The sequence below is a fragment of the Aspergillus ibericus genome, assembly GCF_003184845.1.
Source record: "Aspergillus ibericus CBS 121593 unplaced genomic scaffold BO80scaffold_24, whole genome shotgun sequence".
NCBI lineage: Eukaryota > Fungi > Ascomycota > Eurotiomycetes > Eurotiales > Aspergillaceae > Aspergillus > Aspergillus ibericus.
Genome location: NW_020292122.1, coordinates 231,230 through 255,933, shown reverse-complemented (window position 1 = coordinate 255,933; position 24,704 = coordinate 231,230). Strand labels below are relative to the sequence as shown.

General features: G+C 50.6%; 6 protein-coding genes and 1 non-coding gene across 7 annotated transcripts; 4 read left to right on the top strand and 3 right to left on the bottom strand.

The window, feature by feature from the left end:
• Nucleotides 1-3,621: 3,621 nt before the first annotated feature.
• On the top strand, nt 3,622-6,108 carry BO80DRAFT_408899 (uncharacterized protein). The gene is made up of 8 exons (XM_025717863.1): nt 3,622-3,780; nt 3,830-3,912; nt 3,975-4,696; nt 4,762-4,894; nt 4,960-5,172; nt 5,222-5,380; nt 5,432-5,609; nt 5,682-6,108. Exons 1-8 carry the CDS (start codon nt 3,709-3,711, stop codon nt 6,090-6,092), a joined length of 1,971 nt encoding a protein of 656 aa, XP_025574469.1. The 5' UTR covers nt 3,622-3,708; the 3' UTR covers nt 6,093-6,108.
• Nucleotides 6,109-6,344: 236 nt separating this feature from the next.
• Nucleotides 6,345-7,576, bottom strand: BO80DRAFT_425931 (arginase family protein). The gene has a single exon (XM_025719642.1). It carries the CDS (start codon nt 7,549-7,551, stop codon nt 6,664-6,666), a length of 888 nt encoding a protein of 295 aa, XP_025574468.1. The 5' UTR covers nt 7,552-7,576; the 3' UTR covers nt 6,345-6,663.
• Nucleotides 7,577-15,724: 8,148 nt separating this feature from the next.
• On the bottom strand, nt 15,725-17,178 carry BO80DRAFT_465568 (putative histidine acid phosphatase). The gene is made up of 2 exons (XM_025722729.1): nt 16,562-17,178; nt 15,725-16,513 (listed from the first exon to the last, which is right to left on the bottom strand). The coding sequence occupies exons 1-2, from the start codon at nt 17,150-17,152 to the stop codon at nt 15,794-15,796; spliced, it is 1,311 nt and encodes a 436-aa protein (XP_025574467.1). The 5' UTR covers nt 17,153-17,178; the 3' UTR covers nt 15,725-15,793.
• Nucleotides 17,179-18,017: 839 nt separating this feature from the next.
• Nucleotides 18,018-18,101, top strand: BO80DRAFT_t184. The gene has a single exon. It is a non-coding gene; the product is annotated as a tRNA-Gln (tRNA).
• Nucleotides 18,102-18,534: 433 nt separating this feature from the next.
• On the top strand, nt 18,535-20,163 carry BO80DRAFT_425929 (inorganic phosphate transporter). Its single transcript, XM_025719641.1, has one exon. The coding sequence runs from the start codon at nt 18,891-18,893 to the stop codon at nt 20,121-20,123; it is 1,233 nt and encodes a 410-aa protein (XP_025574466.1). The 5' UTR covers nt 18,535-18,890; the 3' UTR covers nt 20,124-20,163.
• A 354-nt stretch (nt 20,164-20,517) lies between these two features.
• On the top strand, nt 20,518-21,586 carry BO80DRAFT_383881 (sulfurtransferase). Its single transcript, XM_025716934.1, has 2 exons — nt 20,518-20,673; nt 20,753-21,586. Exons 1-2 carry the CDS (start codon nt 20,528-20,530, stop codon nt 21,522-21,524), a joined length of 918 nt encoding a protein of 305 aa, XP_025574465.1. The 5' UTR covers nt 20,518-20,527; the 3' UTR covers nt 21,525-21,586.
• Nucleotides 21,587-24,264, bottom strand: BO80DRAFT_383878 (uncharacterized protein). Its single transcript, XM_025716933.1, has 5 exons — nt 23,655-24,264; nt 23,105-23,611; nt 22,738-23,063; nt 22,345-22,692; nt 21,587-22,291 (listed from the first exon to the last, which is right to left on the bottom strand). The coding sequence occupies exons 1-5, from the start codon at nt 24,018-24,020 to the stop codon at nt 21,718-21,720; spliced, it is 2,121 nt and encodes a 706-aa protein (XP_025574464.1). The 5' UTR covers nt 24,021-24,264; the 3' UTR covers nt 21,587-21,717.
• Between the last annotated feature and the right edge of the window lie 440 nt (nt 24,265-24,704).

Here is a 24,704-nt window from a genome sequence, read left to right as displayed (position 1 = left end):
ATCGGTTCAGCTGGCTGCTGCCAACGGAAAGCCTCCTTCCAACCCTGCATACTGGCTTTCTGCCGGTTTCACTGCCATCTACCGCTTCAACGACGAGGAAGAGTGGCCTTCCATCATGCTGCTATCCCGGCACATTCGGGGTCTTCCAGGATCCTGGCTGCTGTGCCTCCTTCGGCCCTATCTATCGCTGTTATAAGCCACTGGGGGCTCATGTCTATGTTACGCCAGAGTCTACTGGTAATTGAGGCTTTGGGGATTGCTTGAAGCATCACCGAAGAAGCTCTCTACACTCTACCAGGGTAAACGGTTACCGAGCATGCCGATTGAACGACAAAGACATCTGTCGGGCGCGTCGAATGTCCCTAATACAGTGTTGGCGCCAGTTCTCAGCTGTCAGCGCTGGATGAATACGGTTAAACAGCAAGCAGTCACCCCACCAATACCCTGTCGAGCACGATGTGTTTATGGCCCATCATACAGCATTGTTCACGTGTCTAGTCCAAACAGGGTTCTACCATTCCCTGCTCTGAGGCAGAGCAAAGTTATTCGATTTATATGGCGATGTGCAACCGACAGCGGAAGATCATGCGGCCACTCACAGCTGGGAAAGAAAGCGGGAGACAACCTCGTACCGGGGATGTTTCAGCTACAACTGCACCCATAGATTCCCGAAAATCTCCTCAAAGTATCAGTCTTGAACAAATGGTTTCATTGTGGCTGTCGGTAGCGGTGCTGCCATACATGCCTTGTTCTAATCTGCAATCCGAAAGCATGTTGGCGGAGTGCTCATGAGCTAAAATGGGTCATCTCAGTGATATCATTCGTTTCACCTCATTTGGTGACTCCTCTTTCTTTCTTCATCCGCCGAGTCGTCTCAGGGGACTGGCAGACTCGTGACTCGCTGATGGTTAACTCTGAGAGACCTCTGGGCCACTACCGACTTTATGCAGCATTAAGCACATCTCGTCGACGCCTGGGACCTTATTGCGCTTGGGATTCTGGTGATTGGACAGCTCCTGGCACTGGTGTGATGTCTCGGAGACTGTTCAGTTTCGCAATGGCCGACCAATCGTTTTCTGGCTACTTCTTGGCTCAAGACTGGCCCAATATTAGGAGGGCACTCATAGCAAACCGTTGGTATTAGGCAGGCACGTGAAGGAGCACATGGTTGACAAGCACAGAATGTGGTCGACTATTCCAACTCGGATACAGAAGCAACAAGATCTGAAAATCAATGGCCTCTACGATCTTCCGGCCTCGATCATCCTCTCACTACAAGAGCATCAAGCTATATACAGCACCTAGAAGGTATCCCAACCGTCCTTTGCTGACATTTTACATCATGGCCTCTCATCGAGGTTCTCCATCAAATGTATTGCGTCGAACCGCGTACGAAAATGAGGCTGTGCCTCTGCATCACCCATATAAGACACAACACAGGCGATCCATCCATATGTCCAGCCTCAGGCAAAATGCACGCATATTCCACACACCGTCTGGTTCCCGACCGACTTTGTCACAGAGGATGAATCCATCGCGGTACGTCTGGTTCCAGTTCTGATGCAGTGGACAAGAAACAAACAATGTCGCCCCGTGATGGTTGATCTCGAACATCTGCTTTTATATATTTGAGTATCATCGCTGTGTTCATGGCAGTCATACAGAGAAGAGACGAGACTGCAGTGGTCGTTTGGTCGATAATCCCGCTTAGGGATTCCACAAGGGCACAGCCCAATGCCACATACCGAAAGCATTGTGGCGATCAATAAGCGACACAAGAGATGCAGCGCATATGGCAGACGGCAAAATGCTGACTGCCCGGTGGAAGGCCACAATGCACACTTTCTGTGTCCGCCGTGGGACGAATCAACTGGGGCAATGGCATCCGGGATCTATTCGTCTAGTTTCCTGGCGGAATCCTAGACGGTTGGGCCTTTCTGATCGCCCTTGGACTCATGGGCCTATTCGACAAGCCTCCACAGGATTGTCGTCCACTCTGTCTATCCAGCATCAGGATGACATCTACAAGTCATGAACAACGCGAGATTGTTGCCGATGGCTGGCTGTATTATCGCCGGTCTGGATAAGCCTCTACGCAAAAATGTCGAAAAGGATGTTCTGCTCGATCAGGCCTGTATATCTGCTCGCTATCCACGCAGCTGAACTGGAGGAAGAACACCCAAGCCGTCGGCTATCTTACTCGTTTCATGAGTGAATGGGAAAGAGTAAAACAAATTGCAATACCTAAACACCTCAAAGATGATGCCTATAGCGTTTGTTCTCTATTTTCCCTTTCTTGTAAGGTATCTACTAATTGGATGGCAGTATATCAGGAATGAGCTTACTACAAAGTACGGATTGAGCGCCAAACATAGAGAGAAATACCCTGTGACACGGGTAGACCTTAATATTCTGATTCAACATCTTTACACAAGTGATACGCATGATTATGTGCATGAACGCGGTCGTTTTCAACAAGCCTTTGGCCTGTCACTATTTTCCTCTTCCGGGGCCCGAGCAGGCGCTATTGTTGAATCTAGTGCCTACCGGGACACCAATGAGGCTCTTTATTATCAGGTAAATTAAACCAACTGCTTAATGCCTCTATGGCACCTCTCCTGGAACATGAGGTGGGATGCTGGAGAGAATGTCAAATATTGGGTTACGATCAGGCCAGAGTTTCTAAAGGGTCATCGTTATGACGATGAAACCATTCTGTACGGGTTTTGCAGGGATGTTTGCTCTACATTTGATCACTACTAACAGAACATAGGCCTAAGAATTGGATCGGAGAGCAAAAGATTCTTGGAAGGAATTTTGTTTACTGGCTGATGGTATATGGTATTGCCGACAACGCCTTTAGGGGCATTCAATCTTTAGATGAGTTGCTTGCAAAGAAACCTCCTAAAGGTCGAGATTCGTGGACTCTATAGGTGCCTGTTTCTGGAACGAAGAGGCAGACTATGAATCGCATGCTACGGAGCAAAGTATGGCCCATCACCGCGATACTAACTCTCCTTGCAAGGTGGATGCTGCTGCCGTTGCTGAAATAGAGACGGATTCTGAGATGCTTGGAATCTACCAGAAGATTGATGAGCTTACCAGAAGGATTGCTGGTCGACCTCATGAGAATTCACTTCCGGCCGCTGAACGAGCTGTATGGTACAATAAAGCAGCTAAAAAGCGCCGTGCGAAGAAGCAAGATTTTATCAAGACCTGGTGGACGACATCGTACGATGAATATGTTGCGGGAAATAGTTTTGATGAGAGAGATACCACAAACCTTTTCGACATATATCGCAAGTACATGCCAGAAAGGGACCGGCTGAGCAAGAATCTTTTCACGTGTTTTGGGGAGAGGAATTTGGGGTTACCAGGGTTACAAGGCCACAGGCCTAGTCTTCCCAAGGGGCGAGCTCAGCCCGTAACATTTTTAACCCGTGGGTTAACAAGTCTAGCTGCTAATGTTCTGTTGCTGAGTTGGTGGTTGAAATGGATCGCCAGGTGGTGCTGATCGTCAGGTGATCACCCACTGTACGGTGAATTGCCGAGGGCGGTGGGAGCTGAGGTCATGACCCAAGTTTACGGTTCCAAATTCCAAACCGTTACCGCCCCCGAGGCCTACCTGTTCTGTAGAGACTATAGTCTAAGGTGCCTGCCAAGGGAAACCCCGGCCTAGTATTTATCTGTGTAGCAAAGCATTCTGTCATGTCTCGAGTGGAACCTACTCGAAAGCGGGTTTCATTAGCTTGCACCGTGTGCCGGAAGAAGCGAATACGAGTAAGTGCTCCACGTCGTCACAGCTGCAACCTTGCTAAAAACTCACTAGTGTGATGGTGCAAAGCCCGTCTGTGGTCGATGTGCCAGTGAAGAGGAGCAGTGTGAATATCGTTATGACGAAGAAAGACGCAAGTAAGTCCCGAAACTTCGAGGGAGTCGCACGCTATCGCCATCTAACCGCTGGGCTTGCCCAGACCGCCAAGTAAACAGCAGGTGCAGGCATTAGAGGCTCGGGTCCAGGCTTTGGAAGCCCAACTTCTTGAATATCAGGGGCGAGATAGACAGTTCCAGAATGACAGCTCTCGATCTCTACACCAGAAGAAGTATGCCATGCAGTCAGAGCCGGGTTGGCCTCCACATCTCAAGGAGGCTAGTATCAAGGATGACCTGGTTGACTTGATGGGAGGACTCAGTCTGGGAGAGGGCAATCAACTCCGTTATTTTGGATCTCGCAGTCATCTGAGTCTGGTCGAGCAGCAGGTAGACACTCCCGAAGATCCATCGTCCATCCATCTAGCAGTTTCAGATATAAAGCTCTCCGACATCTGGGGCACCCTTCTGCCCAATACTCAGGACAAGCTGCTGACAGCCTTCTGGAGGTGGCAAAATCAATGGCAATACCTCATTCACAAGGAGGCTTTCACCAGGAGTCTCGCCAGGGACGGAGAGGATGGGTATTGTACTCCACTCCTGTTGTCCAGCATCCTTGCTTTGGCATCCAGGTATGTTGACGTGCCTGAGACCCGTGTCGATGGCAGTGATCCGAGGACCGCTGGCGATGCCTTTGCACGGCAAGCCAAAGCGCTCCTCTTTCAAGAGATCGAGGCTCCTCGCGTGTCAACTGTGATTGCGGCGGCGCTTATCTCCCTTATGGAAATGGCAGTGGACAAGGAACCAGCAGGCTGGACCTATTTAGGTAAGTTGGCTATATGAGTTTCCGTTTCCGCTTTCTGAACCGACTTAAAACCCCCATTCACCCAGGCATTGCCATACGCATGGCGTATAATCTTGGTCTGCATATCGATCCCAGTCAGTGGGTCAATTCCGGATCTTTGACTGGCGAGGAGGCTGAACTACGATCCATTGCGTGGTGGGGATGCTATATGATTGAAAAGTACGTGCAGAAGTCCGCCCGAGACTGGATTTTTCTCCTGGCCAGGAAACTGACGAAATCACTAGATTATTTACCGTGGGAATCGGCCGGCCGAGTATCATTCTCGATCGAGATATCCAGGTTCCGCTTCCGCCTATCCGTGCAGCGATCGATTATCAGCCATGGGATGACAACGGCGAGTTCTTCCCTGATTCCCAACCATTCCTATCCTATTCTACAACAACCTTCCATTATGCGTGTCGAATTCTTCAGATGGTCGTGCAGCCACTGGACGACATGTAAGTCCCTCTCATATTGCAGAGCTACCCCCGTATCTAACACTGCCAGATATACTCCTAATAATTCCACATCCTCAGGCGAAAAGAAAAATATCATGACCAAAGCAACCGTCGAATTAACGTCCTTTTACAGCAATTTCCCAAGCATTCTTCGTCTTCCATCCGCTATAACGAAGCAGCCTGTTCCGCCCCATCTTTATTGTTTACAGTAAGTTGATGAAAGCCAAGTACTCGTGCACCTTAATAAGAATCGTCTTAGTATTCACTACTATACTTTAATCATCCTCCTTCATCGTCCGTTTATCGGTGTCCCAGACAGCTTCAACCTGTTGGATGGCCTTCTAAATAAGGCCTTGGTGTCTTACCATGAGACATGCAGCAAATCGGCTGAACAGATCACGCATCTGCTCCAGGTTTATTCCAAGTTTTACTCTTTGGTAAGTTCTCTTTGCCATCATTCTCCCAACCTAGTCATCGATTGATGGTGATGATAGCTAATGATCCCTTAGAGGAACATTTCCATTTCAGTCATCGACTCAGCCCGAACAGCTGCCATGATCCATCTTTTCAACATGACATCTCACGACCAGTTGATGCAAGACAAGTCCGAACGGCTCTTCATGCAAACACTCCATCTTCTCCAGGAAATGAAGACAGCATGGGGATGGGCAGAACGATCAGTCAGAACGCTAGTGTTGATCTCACGCAAATGGGGTGTCCACGAAGGATTACATAGGATGTTCCCGGGAGGCGAAAGGCAATCACTGTCCTCTCTTGATCCACCGTCGGCTTTAAAAGACCTCGATCCCTATGGTTTCATGGAGTGGCAGGATTTGACTTCTTGGGCCGAGCAAGATACTATTAACCCCGAGTTGTTGGCCATGCCTCCTGGGGATCAGCCCTGGCCGTTGGGAATATGATTTGGAGCATTGATCCACTTGTATAACCATCATTCTCTTTCTAGTGTAAGAAATACATAACTTCTTTGATTTTCGTTAACACTGGCTGCATTGGCAGTCCCACTGCCCGATTGAATGGTCTCTGCCCAACCGAATCTACTTGCGTACTTAGGACGGCTGCACCTCATACTTCTATCTCGAGATCGGCTCTTATATATTGCGAAATTGTATCTACAAGAATTCCTCCCATATGTGTCATAACTTTATTCACAAACCGCACTCTGAAAGCTGACTTTCGACGAACTTCATGCAAAGAATTTATAAGTATTGTAACTCCCCTTGTGTGGGACGATGGGCGGCCTCATCTTGTGTTAATTGGCAGAGAAGGAAGATACCGAGATCGAAGATACCGGTTAGAGGGTGATAACAACAAGACCTCCAGGTAGATAGTTTCCTTCTCCTTCTCCTTAGTCTTGATACCTTCGTTGAATGCACAGGATTGTCTCGATTTCCTTCTGGCTGTAACATTGCCGCCATTCTCGATAATGCAACATTTCTCTCGAGGAAACACTTTTCAAGAATTGACCCAAGTTCAGGCCTTCGTCAAGGCATTCGTATCCAAGAGAGCCCGGACAAAGGTCGTAATAGCGCGAACAGCAATAGTGGCTATCTTGTCACCATCACCGGCGTTGGGATCGAAGGAGCAGACAGTGAGCGACTGCGGGCTGGTGTCCATCCGGGGAACCATGTCCATACAGGCGATCAGGTCCTCCTCCATCATACCACCGGGCGAAGGGTAGTCGTTAACCTTGCCGTAAGACTCATCCAGAACATCTAAATCAAGATGAACCAGAGCTGGCCCGTACGAGCGGGCGGAAAGTTCTTGCTTCATTTGAGCGGCGAAGTCAACCTTGATGTCGGAGCGTCCCCAGACAGAGGTCATGCCGGCGTCGATGACACGCTGACGCTGCAGGGGGGACTGGTCACGCAGACCACAGTAGAGGAAGCGGCGGTAGGTCCGGGGCGAGTAGCCGGGGACAGTGTTCATGAGGGTCTTCCAGCTCTCTCCGCGGAGCATGGAGAGACCCATAGCGTCCAAATACCCGTTCTCGTTGACATCAGGCGAGTCTAGGTCATCATGGGCATCGAAGTAAACAAAGCCGAGATCATTGATCGGCAGACCACAGGCGGCAGCAGCGCTGGCCATGCAGTTCCCGGACAGAATGAGGGGAAAGCTGTTTGATGCCACAGCTTGGGAAACGGCGGTGGAAATGCGGCGGAGGAGTTCAAAGCTGCGACCAATTTCACCCTCGAAGCTGTCGACGTGGGGGATCTCGTTGAAGTTGATGGTCACGCCCAGCTTCTCGAGGGCCTCGACAACGCCCAGCGAGCGAATCCGGTGCGGGCCGTTACCAACACGGTGGTCACGGAATCCCACATGGTAGGGAGAAAAGATAATGGTGATCGAGGAAGCAGGCATTTTACTGAGAATGAAGAGAATGGTATGAGGGAAAGAAAGAAGCGCGACTCTGCAGTTGAATACCCGAAGTTTTGATTTTCCTTTTAACTGGGGCATAGCATTGAAATCGATGATTTACATCGGATGTGGGGCTGTATTGTCGTATTCGACCAACTTACTCGGCATGAGATGCACATACTGTGTAATTCCGAGTAAATTCAAGTAACCATACCGGATAACTGTAAATTACCAGACGTAACAAGCCTTGCCTAGGTGAAACCGCAGGCGACAGTCCCGCCCGGAATAGCATTATCCAGAGCTTTTCAAGATCCTGATTCCCCAATCTGTGGGTAGGGCATGATTTCACTTACTGTGCGGAGAATCTTGTTATCTCGTTACTAAGTTATGGGGAACGATTGGACTAAAACCCCCATCTCGGAGAACTTGGCTGGTGAAGTCACAGTTGGTCGTCTAGACACAGCCTTGATCCTTTTCTGTAGATGTTCTTGGACTGTGGGTACAGTAACTTATTTTGGGGACACGATGTAATAAAGTTTGTAGCGTGTCAGTCGACTGGCCCTTCGTGAATGGACTACATCAAAGCATTCGTACTTGCACGCTGACACCCACTAACATGAAGTGGCGGCTATGTGGGTGTAGAGTAGCAGATCATCCGGATAAGGTGGCGGATTTCAATAGCTATCTGAGAAGCACTGTTATTGAGGCCATTGTCAGGCTAGACTTGATCCGACAAATTAGCTTTTGAGATGAAAAAAAAAAAAAAAAAAAAGTTGATATGCAACTGGTCCACGTAATCCTTGCTGAGTCTCAGTCTTCCCCTTTGAAGCAAGTTAAGTAGTAAGGGTATGAATCCTTGTCTTACCTCATAGTCCTTAACCCCAGTCTCCACGTACTTATCACCCCAAAATTCCACAATTACTACTTCGGTCTCTTACCGTAAAGCGGCCTCACCCTATGCTCACCCGGGTGAAAAGGGCTAGGCCCTTTCAGCCATCCGGAATCGGAATATCTATGTTCCGACCCGTCTGGCCCTGGACCTTAATCCGATGACACCCGTAGAAAGGATGGGAATCTCCAGAGCAGCAAAGGAGCTTACCAAAGTCGTAAAGGAAACCCCCCAGAAAGAGTTGTCTATAAGAAAACCCAACCTGTCCGCAGATTAGATAGTTCTTTCTCCAGCGAATTCAATTCCTTTACAGACTATCATACTTCACGTAGTCCACCCGGCTTCTTAGCCCGTCACACCGGGTGGCACCCACCCGACTTTTGGCCACGCTTAAGCCACAAGCCGGGAGGTTAGTAGTTGAATGGGTGACCACCAGCGAATCCCTTCTGTTGTAAGTTGTGTTTTTCTTTTTATTCTTTGTCTAATTGAAGTTTTTGACAGGTCGCCCGGTACTCCAGTCTCTGATTCGGAGACAGACCAACCGAACTAACGGTCCCGCAATCACGGCCATGAGCCGCCTCGTACTTCTCCCTCGTCACGTTTGCCAACATATTTAATTCGTTTTTACGAGCTCTACTTTGAACGCAGCGTAGACCGTTGGTTCTACCTGCTTGATCGATAGCCGGGAAATCAACTATGTTGACACCACACATAATCTCTCGACGCAATTCCCTCAGCTGATGATCCATAACTCGTCAAGCCATGCACCTAAGCGGGCAACTTCAGTGGCTTTTGCAAAGGAACCCATCATACCTACCATATGATTCATCCTGTGCTGCCTGGGCATCCATCTTCCCCGCCGTGTGACTTGACTGAGCTGGGATCGGGTCTGCAAACACATTCGATCGATAACAACATCTCTGTTCGATGGGACTTAGCACCCTTGAGTGGCCTGGTTCGCAAGGCGCAACGACGACTATGACGAGTATAATTTGCGGTCCACTGATAATCCGACGAGACACCCGATTATGTGTTGGCACATTACAAACAGGCTGAAACGACCTCGCATCGCATCAGACCATCCGAGCGATATCGATACATACCACGGCCGTCTCAACGAGAGCTGCGTTTGATTTCAATGAAGCGGGGTTAATGATGCAAACACATTGGTCCCGTTCATGACCTTCCGAGGCATGTGCGCCGCTGACCTTGGTCCTGAGATGAGCAAGATCATCTGTCGAGGCTGGCCAGCTTCCAGCGAGGCTTAAGTTGCTAAGATACAGCGCAGATGACTCGGGCTCTAGACCGGGTGAATGAACGAACACACCGACGGAGCCATTGGACATCAGCGTGGTATTTCCATTCCCGGTTTATCTCGGCGCTCTCCCTACAAAATCAACCTGATGAGCCATGGGCAACCATCGCGTCCTGCAGATGCTTGTGTTCTTGCATCAATAGAGCGGATAGTATCACTACGCCGAATGAATTGTCGCTGGGTGACTCTGCGAAGACAACCGTTGCTACAAACTGGACACATTACTCGCTGGGACATTTATCCACTAGATCGACATACAATCTGGTAATTTCTAAAACGAAGCCGCAAATTACCAACTTTCTTATATCAGTTGATGGCTTATGTATCACCTTGTATGAAACAAGTGGAGATTTCATTCTCCAGGTCCTTCTGCACGGGCCCTAATCGATTTCTTGGGGCAGAAACGGCTGACGTTCACCTGAAGACAGCCTTCACTACGAGAAACCTAGTTCAGACTTCGGCGAGGGGAAGCAATCTTCAAATAAGATAGCAAGGTCCCCCCTGATGGGCTCGCGGCAGCCCATCAAGGAATCACGACGCAACTACAAGGAGTGCATTCCTTGGTCTACATGACCACCTGATCCTCAGAAAATCTGCTCGCCAAGATGAGTTCGTCCAACTTGGCGACATCGAAGGCTTATTTGCCTCAACATGCTCCCTATACATTAGTGATCTCAATCTGCAAACTCGGGGATTCACACATTGCTTTCTACATTATACAAAATTGTCAAATCGCGGTCGGTCCACTGCTTCTCGAGGCGCTTGTTCTTCCAGGATTAAGAGCAAATCCACGTGGGCACCAACATGCCTCTTGCCTCTGCTGCAACAGACACTGCCAATGCCTGTGGATATCCCAGCGACTAGGCAATCCCAGCCAGCGAAGCAAGATAAAAGACCGCATATCTGCAATAAAGACTATTTCATGAGTGTCCGCGCCAACTCGGCGATCACAACTTGATGCCAAACGAGTAAAGTTGGGCAAAGATGGTGGTACCAAGTACCATGTAATGGTGCTGTGGTGGCTCATGGCAGGCCTGAAAACAGTTTTCGGCTTCTAGCCAATGCGTCATGAGCTGGTCACATCGTTGCCACCGATTCAGATGCCACAACAGCTGTGGTTCTGTCTGCTGGACACGACGCTGAGTAAGGCGTTGTTCCAGGTGCTGCATGGTCGTTGGGCCTGATCAACTTGAGCTGTGCGCTTGTTGCACTCGAGGGTGTTACCTACGAAGCCGATCAGCATCATCCTTGTCGATCCTCATGGGTGCGCAGTACTGAGACACGGTCGAATTTCTGCTTTCTGCTATACGCTTTGCTCCTACTATCGGCGAGATATTCACGTCTACTGGGTGAACTGATAGCACCTTCTGTGGAGTTCAACCATGGCATTTTGGAGTGGTATATATCATACACATCCTATCAAAGAAATTTGTGCAACGGGGCAGAGTTCACTGTCTCCAACTTCATTCAGCCGTGACCTTCACGGCATAATCATTGAGTTGATGCAAGGCAATACTGAACTTCGTCTACCATCCTCTCCAGTTGACTTGATTCCATGCACAAGTGGTCCGAAGACTCATCGACAACATTAGCAGGGTGGGGGGGCCTCACATCTGGCTGCCCTCAGACGGTATGGCCATGTGACGACGCTATTAAGGCTGGCTGCACGGTGGTGCATTTAGGCCCACGGCAGACACAGCAAGACTCCAGATGCCAGATACGATTCATTACGGTGTTCACTCCAGAACCACAGGACGAATCAACTATTCGCTCATCAACCAGTAGTAAGATCCGCATGGCCGACCCGTTCTGCGATCCTATATAGGTTCTCTTCCACCCGCCGGAGGGATTACACGAATGGTCACCAGAGCTACCGCTGATGGCTGCATCAAGCACAGCTGCACAAGTCGAGGCTCATGCTCTCACCTCGGCCTTGACATTGTTTACGCATTTTGATATATGATACGCAAAATCACCATGGTTATCATGGTGTAGCTCGCGTCAAAGTTGCGAGTTCTTCTATCACAAGGCCCTTACAGTGGGTGGCGGTCTCGAGCTTCAAGCATACTGAGCCTTCTACCATATCGCCAGCCGACCGGGGACATGTCTGACTGTATTGCGTATCTGCCTTATACGAATACTCAGTCACCAAGTATGACCACATCAGGGCTCTGGATTAGCCTTCATAACGGCAGGATATCATGCTCATCAAGGTTCCTCTATTGACCGGGTCAATATGGACTACACCATGAAGTTGCGGTAGCATGCTGCATCGCTCATGTATGGCTTCTACGCCAACTATGATGCAACTACATACTCCGCTTGCTACAGGATACAGCAACCCGCCTCACGGATGAAGCATCGGGCGGTTCTATTCTCGAGACGGAACGAGATACACGATGTGAGGTATCATTGCATGCTTGATGAAGCAGTGATTGAGCAGAGCTGGAGGAATACCGCATGTTTGCGGTCCACGGTGACTGAAACCTGGTTTTCGAAGCGTGGTAGCGCTGAGAAACACTAGTATGGTCTACGTCTTGATACCACTACCCTGGCTACGCATGTGTGAAGTAATAGTGTGCGCCAACAACCAGTGAGCATGCATATCCTGGACGACATAACTCTGCATTTACCATGTCACCTGAGACTGTGAGCATTTAATAAAAACAGTCAAAACATCAGCTTCATGCTCAATCCACATGCGACTAGATCAGCCTGCTCAAGGACTCCTATATACTCCGTCGATGATACCGATGAGATGTATCTGTTGGTATTTTTACCCACTGGACATGTCTCTTGGTCTACTTCCGAATACACAGCAGAGGACTTCGGTATCTTCAGCAGGCTTTCGACAAGCTTGCACCTTATACTCTGCGTGTCCAACACGACATGGTCACTCCCACTGGTGGTGCGTTATGACTCGTTGACTGAGGGTTCAAATCGAAGAAGCGATTATTCCCGGCAACCTACGTGCTTCCTGAGAAGCACAGACACGACGAATACTTATTGTCGCTGATACGCACTCGTCTTTACACTGGGCTTGAGACGGTCATCTCAATGTGCTGTTAGTGAAGCTATACCGAACCCAGCATTGTCGCGGGTAGTCTGCTATTTATCGGCGGAAGTGAACGAACAGACGAATGAAAGAAGAAATTGAAGGTTCCAGACGAACACAAGGGTCTGTTGAGGCATCTCACAAGAAACTCTCCACCGGATTGACACGGCCTTGATGGAATATTCAAGGGACCGTGTCTTGTTACTCGCCATGGAGCATTCCTGGTCGCGTATTTAACAACAACGGACTATGATCCTGGGTATCAGCACGCCTCGCGGTTTTCATTGTCTGGGTATCGATCTGTGATTAAAAGGAAGTCTGATGTCACCCTCCCATATGTGTGCCATGTACACTTCCCAGCGAGAAATCGGAACACCCATCACCGAGCTGGAAGACTTATAACATGCCGGAGCGAGACTTTGATCTTATCTGGCCTCTACTTCCAACCTCCAGCTCGCTCTATGGAGTTCAGATACATGTGCGAATACTCATCACAGAGACCGACCAATCGGAATCATCTCTACACAATCGATCCGAGGTCTTATATGTGGAAGAAAGTCCGATTCAATCAACTCACCAATCACACTCTACCTTCAGGTACTACCATCAGAGTGGACCGCAGGTCCAGTTGTCGGGTCCTATCGAACGACCTACCCCTAGGCCCCCCTGACCACTCAATGAAAACAACCCATACAGTACGCAGAATATTCAAGATCCCAAAGCCATGAAGTCTATATCAGCCCTGCAAACTCGTATGGATCGCAAACGAGACAGGGCGGTCTTCTCACGCTCAAGTATTATCATGGATCTTCTGAACGCTGGCCTCTCTCAACACCGACTCAACTCATCACCCACCCAGGAAGGCTATACCTTGTGCTTCACTTGCTGCCAATTCCCTGCCCGATTCATAGCCATATTCATGTGCGGATATTCCTAGGATGAAAATCTATTCTAGAGAATCTTATCTTGACTGGTACATCATCCGCTGCGCTGAATGTCAGATTATGCCACGAAAGTATAGATCAAGCTATTCAGGACACTTATGCAATTCGCTCGACTTGGCTCCGCTGAACCCTGACAATATCTACCTTTCTTTATTGATATCATCCACAATTGATACTATTATCAACACCCATCCCCACATGAACAAAGTCTGCATGGCACAGACCTGCGCGACATAACCAACCATGCCCGAAGGCTATTTGCCATTTACTTTACTTCCAACTCCCTATCGGAATATCAACATAACGGCCGATCGGTAGATGTCATATACCTCGCAGCCCAGCTGCGTTCCATCGATCCAGGGCTACGGAACCAAGTTTCTATATTCCTGCGGGGATGGGGTGCTGGTGCTGGATGTTTAGATCCATATCCATCTGAATCAAAGTCCTTGACTCAATCAGAGCTCTACAATGGATATGTTATCAAAGACAGCCGGGGAAATGGAGGTGGTTACAAAAAATCGACACCGCTACGGATGAGTCTGAGGTCTATTATCTGAACCTACCATTCTTCTTGTGTTGTCTCGTTATACATCGCATCTCAGTCCCACTGATCGAGGAAACCCTGATACAGAAAGGAAACAAAACAAACAACCACACAAAATAATACTGACTCACCACAATACCCAACATCAAAGACTACCCCATCAGGTGGAAACTATACCCTCCATTCCGCTCGCACGTCTACTAAAAAAGACCCAAACAGACAAAAATTAACCCAAGAAAGTTGAGAAGAAATGGCGCTACCAGCTTGAAGGTCGTGATTCTTTTCAGACAGTAGCTTTCTCAACATTTTTTATAAGAGGGTTATGCGATTAGCGAGGTACAAATTACCCAAGGGTCCGTTTTGTACCGGGTATTGAATCCGCATGTGGAAAACGGATCGGTAAGAAAGGAGGGGTTCAAAGAAGGAGGTTGTTAATGGTGCTGTTGGGGAACTTTGATGGATGAAAATTCCGGGGAAGAGGAGGATGCGAAAGGAATAGATCGTGCTGGCTGGTGGAGGTGTTGGTGAAGAGTGATGGTGAGAATAGAATGATGGAGACTCCGAGGGAAGATGAATTTATATTGAAGATATTTCATAATTCCTCCCTGCGGTTGGTGTGGTCTGATTGTTTGGATTATGGATGGGGGTTGGTTGAATGGATGATACAAAGGCTATTTACCACACTGCAAATGCGACATCGAGTCGAATGGGCCGGTTATATTGATTGAGGGCGGTGGCAGTCTGTGGGTTGTCGGGGCATGCTATGGTTGAGAGGGTCTGCTGCGGTGCAAATATCATGTATTATATAGCGACGGTTTCATTACACTGGTGGATACCTCAGGCAGCACGAGCGACCTGGTGGTAGTAGCAGTGGTGGCATAGAAGGCCTCGGTGGGGAAAGTCAGATCTCTTTTGATGGGTGAAGTGCTGGAAGGGGGGTGAAAAGGAGAGCGAAGAGGAGGAAAGCAGGGGGGATACATTCATTACAAGAGTATCGCAGGCTCCTTGCTAGGGCCTCTCACTGACATGGGGATGGACATGGATAGAGAGTGATGAGAACAGCATGAAGCGATATTCTCAATTGAACCGTTCTGTCAATCGATTCAGTGCCGGGAGGCTATCTTATCATGCATTGAATAAATACGCAGAAAAGAACTACCCCTCGAGTGACCGATGAGACTAAGTACCTCCCCCCGAGTTAAAACCAAGAGAGTCAAAGAAGTTGTATTGTTCCAAGTTTGATATGAACCCCTGTCAGGGCACAGTTTCTTGCGTCATCAATGTCGTGATACCGGGTTGGAGTGTTGAGGACTTTGGTATGCATGTGAGGGCTAATGATGTTTGTCATGGTCTGAAGGAGATAGGTGCTGGATGTATTTGAAAGTGAAATTCTCGTGGAATGAATCTTACTACAGTTCAAGACTCAAGAATGAAGTTCATCATCGTACAGATATCATGTAGGAAGATATTATATACATTGTATCATTTTCCACCATCTTCAATCATAAATACTCAACTCCCCCACAGCAGACGAATTCCCACACATGGCCCCAAAGTCCCCATACCTCTGTTCCCTCTCTTGAACAAACTGCCCAAACTGATCTCCACTGCAGCTCTCCCCCGGCCCATCTCTGCACCCAGGCACCGGCTTCACAGCCTCATTAACCAGCACCCGGTAATACACACCCTCCGTATATCCACTCCGACCATCACATTCCATCCTCTCGATTCCAATATTCCCCAAAAACGGCAAGATGTTACTGCTCTTCCACGCCCGGTTATAGTTCACTTCATCTGTTGGCATAGTTTCATTGATGTTATCCGCGCCCGAGTACGCGCTGTTATTGAATAGTCCGAGGGCTGTGGCAACCGTAGGAGGGACTTCGCGGTGCGTGAACGAGACGTAGATGTCTTGGTCGGTGGTGTTGGCGGACAACAGAGAGTAACTGGCGTTGACCCAGGGGAAGCCTAATACTGGGGACAAGGGGCGGCCGTAGCCCGTGTTGTGAAAGTACATGATGTCGTTGGCGTATTCGAAGGACAGCCATTCGGAGCTGCTGAACAGGGTGGACGAGCAGAAAGGCGAGCTGCCTCGGATGACGGTCTCGTAGCCGCAGAGCTCGAACATGGCGGTGATGTCGTCGGAGGTGAAGTTGAAGGTTGGGGCGAGGAGGTTGAGGCGGGCCGTTATGGCAGCGGTGTAGTGGTTTATGAAGGTCTGGACAAAGTTAGTGAGGTTGGGAGAGGGTTGTGAACTGGTATGTACCTCTTCGTAGGAGCTGCCATAGCTGGAACTGTATGCTGGGCAGGATTTGTATGGGGTGAGAGAGTCGGCACCAGTGGTATCGCTCTCTGCCACGCTGACGAGGTCCAGGTGGGTTTGGTTGTGTGTGTAGCCAGTGATAAAGCCCTGTGCAGATTTGGTGGTTCGTTCAGCGGTCGAGGCCCAGACTTTGTCAGTGTGTAGGTCTGGGTATCGCTGGCGGAATTGGGCCCCTAGGGTTGTTGCTTCTTGCAGGCCGACTCGGGTGAGCTTTTCGAGGTGGTCATCGGTAATAGGCGCGGTCCAGTTGGTCAGAAAGGAAAGCGACCCGGTGCCAGCCCAATTCTGCGTCGTGTTACGCAGCTTGTCAACGAAAGGCTCGATGTACGTCTCATAGTCAAAGTCGTTGGCGTAAATAGCAGCATGGCGGACTAGGTAGGCTGCCCGGGTGACGTTGCAGCCGGCCGGGGGACTTGGGTTGATGGGGGGATCATGGGGAGTGAAGTAGGGAGCAATGCCGGCGAGGTGGTGAAGAGGATTGAACTGGTATGCAGTTGCTGCAGAGAGAGTTGTGAAGAGAGTGAGGGTCTTCATGGTGATGTGCCCTGCAGTTGGGATGGTGAAGCAGACATGCCAGGAACACTAGCAGAATATATATATCTTGCAGTTGCGACATCGTCGGGTATATTTAGAAACCTTCAAACTTGGCGGCTGGTGTAGAATTACATCACCGATGAGGCCCGGGTCTTGGCTGCATAAAAGCTGTGCTGAATGCTGTGAGCTGTTCATGAAGCTGTCCAGTACGTCATTGATCGGCACGGTGGTGGGGTCGCGGGTAGCAGGACAGCAGAGGTCAGTCAGCTTCAGTTGGCCATGCGCGTATGGTCTCAAGGATGATATCTCATGCTATTTACATAGTACCATATACATAGTAGTACTATGTATGTATAAGACATGATTGGAGAGAAATGGACATGCTGGGATCTCCGAGATCATTGCGATGCGTGCATCCTTACGTCGGATGAGATTGCACCGAGATCGATCGACGTCCGGCTTCCCAAACAGTCAAGGATCATCGCGCTAAAGCTGCAGGGTCGGTTATCTTGTGCCTGGAAGAATGAGACTGTCGATGCTGTCATCAGTCCTTCGGACGGAGCATCCCATACAAGCTCGTCATTCCGGACAATGCACGGACATATTGCAGCGGATTGTAGACATGCTGGAAATATCACCACTACAATCAGGTTGGTTGGATTGAGTCAAACATCATTTGAGTGTCGGGCAGCTTGGCATGAATACCCTGATGAAATTTAATGTGTTGTAGTGCGATCGATCGAAACTTCGGGTAGTTGGGTGTAGAGAAAGGAAGTGAAGCAATGGCCGATCGTGGCTTATTCCTCGGTTTTTGGTTCCAAAAGGGTATGTTTTTTCTATTGATTATCTGCCTATCACAACAACAGGTTGTGTAGTGTAGGGGTTATCACTCCGGATTTTGAGCAATCGAAAGTTTCCGGCAACCCCGGTTCGATCCCGGGCACGACCTTTCTTTTTTCTGCCGTCCTCCTACCTTCGGCACTTTTTGTTTACGCTTTCAGGCCACCCACCCACCTCTTCCATTTTGCGTTTCCACATATCCTTTTTTTTTTTTTTTTTTTTTTTTGAGTTCTCTGGTTCCGATGTCCACGTTGACAGTTGTACCTCTGGATGGCATCACCTGCCATCCTGCGTCGCTGAGCCTACTTCACCCGTTCCGTGGCTCGGCTCCTACGTCTGCGACAATTGTCACCAGCCTGGGATTCTCCTGGATCTCCAAGCGATGGTGTCGCAGTCTTGAGCCGAGGACGCCACCAAATTAAGCATCCAAACCTGCTTCTCTAAACCTAGTTGACAGTCTAACTTCCAGATAAGCATGATCTTATTCAGTCACGAGGCAGTAACCACTGCGGAGGATGTTGTCCGGCCTGTCTAGACCGACCGACTAAGTTTGACCTCTAGTCTAAGATATATACATAGTTACTGAGATGCTCGGCTTCACTCAACCAGCATTCTGCATCTATCTCAACATGATTCCCACTGACACAGCCAAATATGACTGGATCTTAGCCCTGGCGTCTATCGCCTTTGTCTTTTGCGCCTTTGGCAACGGAGCCAACGATGTAGCCAATTCCTATGCTACTTCGGTCGCGGCGCAGACCCTCAACTATGGCATGTCGGGATCCTCGCTGCCATTACCGAGTCCATCGGGGCTGTGGCCCTCGGTGCCCCGGTGACCGAAACCATCAAGAATAGTATCATTGACGTGGATCGATATAGCGAGCATCCCGGTGCATATATGCTGGCCATGGGTTGCGCCGAGGTCGGGGCAGCAATCTGGCTCATGTTCGCAACCAGCCGTGGCTGGCCAGTGTCAACCACGCAGACCATGGTCGCGTCCCTCGTGGCTGTGGGACTCGCATCACAGGCTCACATTGACTGGGCTTGGAGCCATGGCAGTGTCTCTCAGATTGTGGCCACGTGGGGTGTCTCCCCGCTTGTTTCTTGCGTCCTGTCGGCTCTGATCTTTGGTACCATCAAAGGCACAGTTCTTGGACGCGCGGACCCTTTCAAGTGGCCCATGCGTCTGTTTCCAGTGTACCTGGCGTTCACTGGGGCTCTTCTTGCCCTGTTTATCGTGATTTCGGCATCCACTGCTTCATCCCTGGAGGCGTTTGGGGCAGGCAAGGCCGCTGGGATCGTCCTGGGAGTGTTTGCTGGCTGTCTGATCTTTGCGACCGTCTTCTTCGTCCCGTACTTCCATCGTATTCTCGTCAAGGGGGATGCCAGGCTTCGATTCTATCATCTGCCGCTGGGACCATGGCTACTCAAAGATGACTGTCCGCTGTACTGGCCAGCGGTGCCCAGTTCCCATGAAAGCGAACCTCGAGAGAAAGTCAACACCATAGCACACACCGAGTCGCAGGGGTCAAGTGATCTCGAAAGCGCCCAAGACCATATACCGTCAATCTGCAAACAGTCACCCATCCCTAGAGACCACTTCCTCACGCCAACCCAGCACCTCACCTGGCTGCATCCTCGAAAATACTGGTCTTGGCTGGAATTCCTCCTCCAAGGCGTTGCCCGCGACGTTCTCACCCCCTCGGACCACCTCCGGTCCATTCATGCGAGGGCACACCGATACGACGATCGCGTCGAGCATCTATGGCGATACTGCCTGGTTCTCGCAGCGATGCTCATGTCCATCGCTCATGGCTCCAACGACGTCGCGAATGCCGTCGCGCCTTGGGGCCGGCATCTACGCCACCAATCGTGCAGCGGCTGTGGATACGCAGACTCATACTCCGGTATGGTTCCTGGTAATTGCCGGCATACTGATCGGAGCGGGGTTCTGGGTGTATGGATACCATGTGGTGCGGACGCTGGGAAATGGCATCACGCAGATGACCCCAACACGAGGGTTTGCGGTGGAGCTTGGAGTTGCAGTGACGGTGCTGGTAGCTTCAAGGCTGGGATTGCCAGTGTCAACGACGCAGTGTCTAACGGCCGCAGCGACGGGGGTTGGCGTTGATGAACTATGATGTTGGGGCTGTTAATTGGCGGCAACTGGGAGGGATACTTTTGGCGTGGTCGCGATGCCATGTGCGGGGATTATAGCTGGGGTGTTGTGCTTGATGGGGTTGAATGCGCCACATCTGTAATTGCTGTGATGCTGCTATCAGAATGAGATCTGTCAACTAGAGGCACAACCTTAGCTGGGTGATGGTCATTCCTTGATGCATTGTTATGGTATTGTCTTCTAGTTTGCATGATCAAACAATACAAACAATGATGCAATTTCTTGCATGGATCCTATTACCCACTGCACATCTGCACAGCTGACTAACATCCCACATATGCATCCCTATGCACTATCGATAACGCATCCTCACTCCCCTCACCACCACCATCCCCCAATTCCAAAATCAATTCACAATGAACCCCTTCACCACCCCCCTAATAACCCCCACCGAATACCACAATGCCACCCTCACCCCTCAGTCCCGACGAATCATCCCGCTAGCAGCCTACCGCCCCACCCTCCACGCCTCCTTCGAATCCTACCATCTCCCAGGCTCAAAGTACCCCCATCCCTCCCCAACCTCCTCCACCTCCCCATACTATCCATCCAAAACACAGCTAACAAGAAACACCGGATAGATTCTTCCCTCTCGACCAAATAACCACCCCCTCCCCCTACCCAACCATGCTCCCCACCCCCTCGCACTTCGCCGCCGGAATGTCCGCCCTCGGGATCCAGAAATCCGATATCCTGGTCATCTACGACGCAGAGGAAATAGGCACGTATCATGCCCCCCGGTTGGCGTTTATGTGTGAGTTGTTTGGGCATAGGCATGTGCATGTTTTGAATAATTTGAGGGCGTATGTGCGGTTAGGTTTGCCGGTTGGTGATGGGGAGGTTGTGGTGGGGGATGTTGGGCGGGGTGAGGGTGGTGGTGAAGGTGGGGGGTATATTGTGGATGAAGGAGAGGTTGATACTCAGCGGGTGATTGAGTTCGAGGAGGTTAGGGATGTTGTTTTACGGGGCAGGGAGCAGGATGGGAAAAGGGCTAGGATTCTGGATGCGAGGATACCGGGGCGGTTTCGCGGCGTGCAGGCGGAGATGGATCCGGCTTTGAGGTCGGGTCATATGCCTGGGGCGGTTAATGTGCCGTTGGCGAGGTTGTTGAACGAACAGGAGGGGTCAATTTTGTCGCCTGGGGAGTTGAAGAGGGTTTTGGTGGATGCCGGGGCGTTGGAGGATGGCGATGGGAAGGTGGAATATATCCTGACGTGTAATTCTGGGGTTACGGCGGCGGCGCTGGACCTGGCGTTGCGGTTGGTTGGGGCCAAAGGGACGAGGAGGGTATATGATGGGAGTTGGATGGAATGGACGCGCAGGGTCGGGGATGAGCTGATTGAGGTTTCGTAGCTGTATAGACTGTAGGTATAGACGAGCTGGACTCTATTAGAGGCAATAGATGAAATCAGGCTGTATTTTACCGCCCGAGTCGTATATTCTCGTGGCGCGTGGCTGCGTCGTGTATCGCAGGTAACATAACAAACATTATTTACAGTCATCGTGTACAGACCGGCTCCCCCCATCTATCATCATCTCTCTTCTCCTATCCATCCGTACTCAACTGATCGAAAGCTCGAATCAGCTTCTCTAGTTTCTCCCCCTGAAAGTTATTCCCCTGGTCCAGTGCCAGCGTCCGTTTCGGATGATGGTAGACCACATAGTCAGCTGCCAGTGAGTTGACCTCGTTCTGGTTCCACACCTTTTCGCCGAATTCTTTCAGAATTGACACTGCTTCGGCTGGAATCAACGTCTGATCTGCACTCTGCAGCACCAGCTGGACCGTCCGCAGAAATGCCCGGGAGACGCGCCACACCAGACCCATGTGCCACAGTCCAGACACGCAGCTGACCAGCACCTCGCGCCATTTCGACGACTCCAGATGCGAGGCTGCGTGCACTCCTGCGACCACAAAATAGTGCATCATCACCAGTGGGATCGACTTCCATCCGTGACACACTCGATAGAGCAATATCAGCGTGGCGATTGCGTCCATCGCGTCGCCCAGCAGCTTTTGAGGATCGAAATTCGTGGCTTGGATCAGGACATCTGTCGGGGTCGTGCTGTCGCGGGATACGAAGAGTCCGCAGAGACTCACGACCGTCATGTGGTAGTACATGCTACTCTGGTTAGTACCCTTAGCAATTCCCACGCACAAGCCATGGCAACTTACTGAAAACAGAGATTATGGGGCGTCCGATTCCGTTGGACCCCCAGCACAGCTGGAAGATCCCGCTCGAAATGTAATAGTCTCTGGTACAAGACAGCCCCCTGCTGCCATCCCTGCATATCAAACCGACCACCGAGTTGACGGAACAGATGCCCCACGTCATTGACGATGATGAACAGTTCTCGTCTGGCGGAGAGCCCCGTGTATAGAAATGATTTGTGGGCTGGATGAGTGAATGGATATGGCGCCCATTGCTGGTTCCGATCTGCTGCAGCCGCTTCTTCCTCTGATAAGAACAGCTCTGGTGGCCCGGGCCAGACCGATGGGATCCTGGCTAGTTGCAAAGTCAGACTGTTGGATTAGTACGTGCTACGTATACGTCTGTTAATAACTCACGTTTGCACGTCGTGGACCGCACTAGCGATGGCCTTGTACGCCCACTTGTTCCGAGCTTTTACTGAATCGTTCGGGATATGCGGCGCGGCGGTATGCAGACCCAGATGCAACGCCATCCGGGCCCCGTATTGGATATACTCCACACCTATCTTGTCTTTCCCGGATGCACAAAAGAACAGCCCCAGAATCAGGCTGGATTGCACAGTGGGAATGCATACGGTCTGCTTGTCGCGCTGCCACAGCCGTTCTACCTCCCGCAGAAGCCGTTTGGCGGTGGACATTTCCACACGCCGGTCCCACGGTTTCTCCAGATCATATGAGAAGTGCTGTTCCGTCAGCCCGGCCAACATATGGGTAGGATACGTACACATGCATAGAAGAGAATCGTATGGACCAACAACGACGAGCAGAACTGCGTGGACCCACTGTGAAAATCTTCCAGGAACGAGACGGGGTCAATGAGGAGCCATGTTGGATTATCCCAGACGAAGAATAGCGAGAAGAGATGCGACGCAGCCGCATTGTCAACGATCGACGTCCAGCGTTCTCCGGCATTCACGTTGTACGAGGGATGTCGGTTGACCAACTCGGGCTTCCCCGACATCCGTGTCAGCCACACCCTCTGCATCCTCTCCAGACTGATTCCCGAGCTTTGCGACGACATCTGCCGTGTCAGCTGAGTGGCAGCCTCATGCACCGAGACACTCCTACGGATGGTGTCCACCACGGTGGGCAACACTGCAACATCGCAATCATGCACAGTCTGATAAATACTATGCAACTCTCTGAGCTGGATGTGAAGCAGCTCTATGGTGCGATCCAGACTCTCCGGCAGCGCTTGTTGAATGGCCAATTGTTGGCTCGGTGGAGCAACCTACACAGGTTAGTGCTGTCAGATGCATCGTCGGGTTAGCTACCGTTGGATGTCCTGCGGAGACTGCATCCGTCGAGCGGGACGACATGAGCTGCAGCATCCGCTCATGCCGCTTGATGGCAGCCCGCAACATGTCCAGCTCCTTTTTCTCCTGGGTGCGCTTCTGCTCCGTGTACAAGCATTCAATCCCGAGCCTCTCACACTGACTGCATATCGGCCTCCCGCCATTGCACTTGGCCTTGCGGTGACGACAGGGATCGCAAGCTCGAGCGGTCCGGATCTGGGAGTTCGCCAGCATCCTCGATCGAACCCGGGGAATCAGAACCTTCCCAGTGGTTAGCCCGGCGGCCTCGGATTGTGGGCCGGGACTGCCGGGCTGGCTGGGCGGGGAGACCTTCCGTGCACGCATCTCGGGACGGTGGATGAAGGACGCGGACTTCCGCGGACTAGGAATTTGACATGATTTTCTGCCGGGTTATTGGTTGCGAGGGTGGCAAACTGAAGGCGGAGGGTCTAAAGGACGGCAGGAAATTAATTCCAAACTTAATGTGAATGGAGCCGACGTGGTGGGGCGCTATCATGACGCTGACAGCAACGGCGGGCAGACACCTAATACAAGAAATTGCTTATTATGCAGCTGTGGTGATCTGTGGTTGTGACAATGTGTTGTGTCGTCCCAACGACCTCGCCCAGCATGTCGCTGAAGCGGTGGGACTTATCATATATATAGCCTCGAACAGGCGGGGCTGCCACGATTCTCAGCCGGGTCATTACAATTGACCATTTGCGATGCTTTCTATGATACCCGTTCCCCTTTGCTTGCAATTTTCCGAATTTGCTTGCCCAATTGGCGCTTCCAATCTGCCATTAATGCCCAACACCTGCTTGTCGCGTGCTCTGGATGATGTCAACGGTTTCAACACTGACTACAACAAGGGCCACATGCAGCCACCAACCCAGTTATTAAGCCCCTGACACCTTCAATCAGTATATGCAAGGTGTCATGCAAGGGCGATCCTCTCACCGCTAGTGAGGGTCGCCCCAACGCCTAGTTACCTCATTGCAGCTGCGTGGATCATATGTCGCGCCAATA

Coding starts and splice junctions, on each gene's coding strand:
- BO80DRAFT_408899 (XM_025717863.1), top strand. CDS start 3,709: ATGTCTCGAGTGGAACCTACTCGAAAGCGGGTTTCATTAGCTTGCACC. Junction 3,913..3,974: donor TATGACGAAGAAAGACGCAA/GTAAGTCCCGAA, acceptor GGGCTTGCCCAG/ACCGCCAAGTAAACAGCAGG. Junction 5,381..5,431: donor CCCCATCTTTATTGTTTACA/GTAAGTTGATGA, acceptor GAATCGTCTTAG/TATTCACTACTATACTTTAA.
- BO80DRAFT_465568 (XM_025722729.1), bottom strand. CDS start 17,152: ATGAAGACCCTCACTCTCTTCACAACTCTCTCTGCAGCAACTGCATAC. Junction 16,514..16,561: donor ATGGCAGCTCCTACGAAGAG/GTACATACCAGT, acceptor AACTTTGTCCAG/ACCTTCATAAACCACTACAC.
- BO80DRAFT_383881 (XM_025716934.1), top strand. CDS start 20,528: ATGAACCCCTTCACCACCCCCCTAATAACCCCCACCGAATACCACAAT. Junction 20,674..20,752: donor TACCATCTCCCAGGCTCAAA/GTACCCCCATCC, acceptor AACACCGGATAG/ATTCTTCCCTCTCGACCAAA.
- BO80DRAFT_425929 (XM_025719641.1), top strand. CDS start 18,891: ATGCTGGCCATGGGTTGCGCCGAGGTCGGGGCAGCAATCTGGCTCATG.
- BO80DRAFT_425931 (XM_025719642.1), bottom strand. CDS start 7,551: ATGCCTGCTTCCTCGATCACCATTATCTTTTCTCCCTACCATGTGGGA.
- BO80DRAFT_383878 (XM_025716933.1), bottom strand. CDS start 24,020: ATGCGTGCACGGAAGGTCTCCCCGCCCAGCCAGCCCGGCAGTCCCGGC. Junction 23,612..23,654: donor TCTCCGCAGGACATCCAACG/GTAGCTAACCCG, acceptor TAACCTGTGTAG/GTTGCTCCACCGAGCCAACA. Junction 22,292..22,344: donor CCCCATAATCTCTGTTTTCA/GTAAGTTGCCAT, acceptor TAACCAGAGTAG/CATGTACTACCACATGACGG.